A 6,000-nucleotide genomic window follows, 5' to 3' on the forward strand; every position below is an offset into this window, starting at 1 on the left:
AAATATAAAAACTAAATTAAATAAAAAATATAATTAAAATAACAAAAAATTCAAGTTATCACACAAAAAAAATCAAAACACAAGAATCAAATAAACTCGAAAGTTCAAGTCTAAAAAGATAATTAAAATAATAAAAAATTTGATGACCATACCAAAAAAAAATAAAAATATAGAAATTAAAATATGAGTTTGGCCGTGTCATTTCAGCAGGCCGTTAGTTTGACATCCGTCTCTATTGAAGCCTCATGTATTTCGATTTCCTTGTAAATGATGTCACCAGTTAACTACAGAAGAGACTAAGGAAGATATCAGAGTCAAGCAGAGACTTGTATGAAAAGACCTTGTCTGCCCATGTGCTTGTGGCCTCACTATGACCTCATGATTTCTACTTAAAAACTGGGTAGAATAGATGCATAAATGACTCGAATGAAAGAGAAACGGTTAAATGATGTCTGATGTTTGACAATCACTTAAAGGGTGGTATTTGTCAAAAAGGGTGGTTGAAACTTTATATACACTAACTAAAGCCATTTAAATAATCATTTTTCAGCTCATTTGAGGGCAAAGAACACATGGGCCATTGCATCCAATTCACTAAATAAACCATCATCATTGTGCTTGCGATGCAGAACGCTAGTATTGCAACATTGGTGGGTCGGGTGTTCAAACTTACAACAATTACGATAACAACAACAAAAACTCGAGTAGTATTAGTAGTAGTAGGAGTCCATCTATCAACTATCATCTACCTACCTACGTTGCCGCTTCAACCTTCGCTTTGGAAACTGCAGCGGCACTGGAAGGGTAGCCCACAACGACTGGCCCTCACGCACAAGCTTGCAACCTAAATGTTCAAAATGGGGCCTCAGTGCGATGGAGGTCATTCTCAAATCTCTTGCTATATCAGAGGGATCCGTGCGGAAGTCGTCGGCAATTAGAGTGAGAACCAAGACATAGCTAATAAGAAGATCCGTCTTCTCATCAGGTAGCCGCCATTTCATATCTGAAAGAGCAAACATGGTGGAGAACTTTTGCTGTAAGATGCTTGGGATTTTATGATACTTGGCAGAGGAGGAACCTTCCGATGAATGTTTATCCTTGAACTTTAGGAGATGAGTGATGTATGAGAACACACAAGCGAGCCTCTTTTTCTCCAGGTCATCCTGAATACGAAGATTCAACTATTTTGTGAACATATATCGATAGCAATATACAAGATAGGGGCCTAAAGATGATCCCAACCAAATCAAAATGAGTTTGGAATCAAGGTTGCAAATTCAAAACTTGATCCAAACAATTGACAATGACAAATAAAACATCATCGGGTATTTTACACCAAGGGTATCATCATGAAGGGATGAAAATATGAGAATAATAGCATTTTGGAAAACAATACTTAAAAAGTGTTCATGTGCATGTTGAAATCTACCTGTGCTGGTAGGTTTTTAGCATGAATTCACACCAGATTACAGATATGGCACTTGTACACTCATTATTTGGCAAATAAAAAGAAAGTGGAAACCTAAATGCCCAACCAACCACGCAGTTACAGATATTAATTGATTACCTCCATATCTTCCAATTTATTCACCCTGTTGCAAACAAAACTCGGATAAACATCAGCTGCTACCTCTGATCCAACCTGTAGAAACTCCAGAATATCTGAAAGATAATCCCATTCTCCTTTGAAGATAATCTTGTCCAGTGGATAAGCCATCTGGGGTGTAGTAGCAGATAAATCATGGGGTGGAATATTGCGAGTATTATGGCTGTCAGTACTTTCAAGGGCCTCCTTATTTATCTTGATTTTCTCAAGTTTCTTGTCCAAGACCTCCTGGCTTTGAGGATCTTCCTTTTGTAATAATGACTGAACTTTCTTAGCCTGGAAGATGAAACAATTTTTACAAGCTTGATATTTGCAGATGAGTACAAATTAGAAAATAATAAAAGCAATTTATGCATTTAGTGCTAAAAATAATTGAACGACATCAAGTAAATGCCAAAGTTATCCTCCACATCCATAGGCTCATAGCCTATGGCTCATAGCCTAAGCACTATTGATAGTACACCAGCATTATGAAAAGAATGCACCATTTGATAAACATCCAGAATTAACTTCTGTCAGGAAAAGCTTCACAAACATGGGAACTCTCAAAACTCTCACAAATGGATATACTAAGAAAAATTTCTTGCACCATCATGGTATGTATACTAACATGTCAAAGGTTATATTCACAGTTATACCTGCTTGATAGACTTCTTTGTTGAATACATGAGTGTCAGATCTCTAATCTTATCTGCCTTGCTTTGTGCAGTGAGTTCTTCCTTGGAAGGTTCCTTCTCAGATAAATCAGGTTCATTAACTTTAGGTTCCAATCTAAATAACTGCAACAGAACCCCAAGTCAGACAGATTAGTTAAGTTCATTGGAAACTACATAATTAATATGTGTGCAATGAGCCAAAACTATTTAGTTTTTATTCAGTTCGACAAATCTTTTGTACATCCAAATCTCAAATTAAATGACCTAACATAAAAGGTTTTTAGCATAAGTTATAAGGAGCATCACACTAAGATGAGCTACAGTGACGCCACCCATGTAAAAAATTCAGCAACATGAATCCATTTAACATCCACTACAATTTCCTAAAATGAACACATAAAAGCAAATGAATCAAGTGTACAAGAGATTGCATAACATATAATGAAAATGATACTTTGGTTACACAATTCTTTTCCATCTTTAGTTAACGAAAGAACTATATGAACCAAAATGCTCATATTACAATTAAAGAATGGAAGGATGAAAAGAGAGAAGTTGATAAAGAGCTAAAACTAAACATTCAATTCTTTATACCTAGATTGATAAGAATGCAGGCACCTTAAAGCCTAATGGAACCAGGAAAAGGAAAATTCACTACCAACTGTGTCTTGACTGAAGTTAAAAACCAGAATTCCACAAACTCAAACTCCCTGTCTTTCCCATGCTTCACCAACCAAAGTATCAAAAAATAAACTTTTTCTTACATGTGGGCTATTTAAATCAAGGGACTACTACCAAAAAGAGAAAAATAAGGAAAACAAATAGTGACCTGAAAAAGATTTATCTACTAGACATGTTGATTACTGTTGCAGCATTCTTAAAACATGCAAAAGAAAGAGTCCTACTTTTCTTGCATTCCCATTCTTCTTGCCTACAGCTCTGTTCTAAACGAGAATTTGTCAAGGAATTGAAAACTTAAAAAATAAATAAATAAACTATCAACATTGATATTCTTTTCACAAATATCAGTTAGTTTTCTTCTCTTAATTAACCCTTTCAAAAATTTAAATAAATTAGCTTCAGTCCATTCACTTTCTTCTTTTATCCCTCCAAAAAACGTAATTCAGAAGATGGTAAGAAAGAAAAGCACATAAGATTCCAATTTCAAGTTGACATATCTGGAAAATGTGCAACAAATAGGAAAATTACAAAGTTAAAGTACATTATGTACCTTATTGGAAGCAATAGGGACAATCTTCAGCGTCTGGGATTCCTTATCAAGCACACCAAGAGCATAAGTACAGACCTGAGGTGCAATAGCCTCACCAGAATAATTTGTGCCAACAAAATCAACTTGTTTATTATTAGGGCCAACAATGAGCTGCAAGCGATTTGTACGCTTCTCATGGCGCAAAACCCTAATCTTGGACTTTGGCGACTCTTGATCGTCAAGAGGTTCAAAGCCAGAGGGGAAGTAACCGACAAGAGGAGAAATCTTATTTGGCTGTTCACTGAGCATCTCAATCTTCACGTTTACCTTCTCTTTCTTCTGTTTTTTCTTCCTTCTCTTATCCTTCTCTTTGCCCATAGTCATTGCTGTCCTCTCTTTTTTCTTTCTTGGCTCTCTTAAGCTCTATGGGATTGTTTGGGGGGGGGCGCAAAAAAACAAATTAGAAAGAAAGAAAAAGAGATAATTGGACAAAATGTGCATACCTTACATAGCTAGTAATATACACAAGAGCAACAGCAATTTGGTTAGGAATGGGATGTGTGAGTTTGGACCGGAGACCCATAATTGGACACAATGTGCAAACCTTCCATGGCTAGTAATATATACACACACACACACACAAAAAAAAGTAATTTGGTTAGGAATGGCAATGGGTGTGAGTTTGGACTAGAGACCACCCATTCCCATTCCCATCCTTCTAGGTATTCCTTAATTCCCTATCTGGGTCCTCGTTGGGTAGCAGGTACCTATTGGATATCCGTACTCAGTTAACTTCATACGAAAAATAAACTAAAAATTATTTTTTCACTCATTAATTACAAAGAAAGTAATTTTGGTGTTGCACGTGTGTCAAACGCCAAAATGGGGTGCACGACCGGTGGTGATCCCAATACTAGGGTGGCTCTAACCACCAAGACCAACAAATTGCTTATGCTAACATACCAATCACATTACCATATAAAATGGGTATAAATCCAATAACAGAATTACATTTAAATTCAATTGTTCTAATTGGAACAGTCTCTTAGTAGATCTAGGTTTTAGTTTTTTTGAAAAACCCTCTTTGCGGGTGTACATGTATATATATATCGGAAACTAAAAGATCGCCGGAATCTTACCAACGTCAAACCTGGTCGCGTCGGCAGAGGAGATACGGGGCGTTGGTGGTCTAAGGTGGAGGTCGGAGTTAACTGTGGCGGTGAGACGGACAAGGACGGAGGAGATGCGGCGGTGGCGAAAGGGGTTTCCAGCAGCTCTTCCGCGGTCTCCGGGACAGTGAAGAACGGTGAGAGATGATTGCGTTACTCGGCTAGATCTTGGCCGCGGTGGTCGCCACAGAGGTCGGAGATGGAGGTGGCTCGGAGATGCGCCTCCTCAAGCGGTGGTCGATCGAGCAACGATGGGATTTGTGGGAGAACCAAATCAACTCATCGATTTCGATTGATTCTCGATTTGGAGAAGGGTTTTGAATCTGCTTTGAGAGACGAAAGGGTTTTGCTTGGCGGTTCAGAGAAGGAGGGATTGAGGGCTCTTCGGCGGCTGTGCTTTAAAGGGCAGCTGCTTTTTTTTTTCCCCCTTTTTTTTATTAAAAAATTAGTATTTGATAAATATCAATTTTTCTTTTTAAAGCACATTTAAATATTTTAGAAAATTAATAAATCAAAACTAATGAACTCTTGCTAGAAATTAAAAATAATTTAAATTATAAAAAAATATTAAATATCAAACTCATTTATCTAAATAGTTTAATTTTAAATATAAAAGTTCTCTAATAAAATAATTTTAAATTAAAAATATCATAAAATATATTTTGATATAGCTAATAAGATAGTTCAGGTATATTTAAAAACTTGTGTTACTGTAACATTGTAAATTCAAGTTTTTTTTCATATATATATCGATAATTTGTGTTCATATGAAGGGTTAAACCCTTAATTCTGGTCCACGACTTATTTATTCGTCTAGTCAAGTCAAGAGTATGACGGATAATAAATTTTAGAGAAATTGGAATGATCCTGAACAAAGACTATACATTGGTCGAGGACATCTTAAATTTTTCATGCTAAATGTATATATATATATATATATATCTCTCGAAATACATCAATGAATAATTAATATGTTCACACCATTTAATTAATGCATTCACATTTGGAGCGACCATTCTTCAATTGTTTGATTTTTCTCAAAAATTTCACTTTTTTTCTAGGATAGTTATCATCGACTCTAGCAATACTCCCCTCTCCATTTTTTCAAAGACACACTCAAAGACTTTCCGAAATTGAAAGAATTATTCAATGAACCCAATACCATCATCAAGCTAAACAAAGATTTTGATTCCATCAGCATCATCAAGTCACAAAACTTTAAATCACTGATCAGAATGAAGAACAATCCTTATTACTACTACACTACACCAGTACAAATTATTCTCCTTATTTCCATTCTTCCAGCAATATTATATGAACCTTGTCATAGTGGAGATAGAAGCCAATCCTATTAATGTC

At 35.9% G+C, this 6,000-nt stretch overlaps 1 protein-coding gene across 1 annotated transcript; it reads right to left on the reverse strand.

The window, feature by feature from the left end:
• Positions 1-580: 580 nt before the first annotated feature.
• Positions 581-5,021, reverse strand: LOC127792402 (DNA-directed RNA polymerase I subunit rpa49). Its single transcript, XM_052322878.1, has 5 exons — positions 4,612-5,021; positions 3,494-3,895; positions 2,245-2,385; positions 1,568-1,882; positions 581-1,163 (listed from the first exon to the last, which is right to left on the reverse strand). The coding sequence occupies exons 2-5, from the start codon at positions 3,854-3,856 to the stop codon at positions 750-752; spliced, it is 1,233 nt and encodes a 410-aa protein (XP_052178838.1). The 5' UTR covers positions 3,857-3,895; positions 4,612-5,021; the 3' UTR covers positions 581-749.
• Between the last annotated feature and the right edge of the window lie 979 nt (positions 5,022-6,000).

This window comes from Diospyros lotus, chromosome 15 (assembly GCF_014633365.1).
Source record: "Diospyros lotus cultivar Yz01 chromosome 15, ASM1463336v1, whole genome shotgun sequence".
Taxonomy (NCBI): Eukaryota; Viridiplantae; Streptophyta; class Magnoliopsida; order Ericales; family Ebenaceae; genus Diospyros; species Diospyros lotus.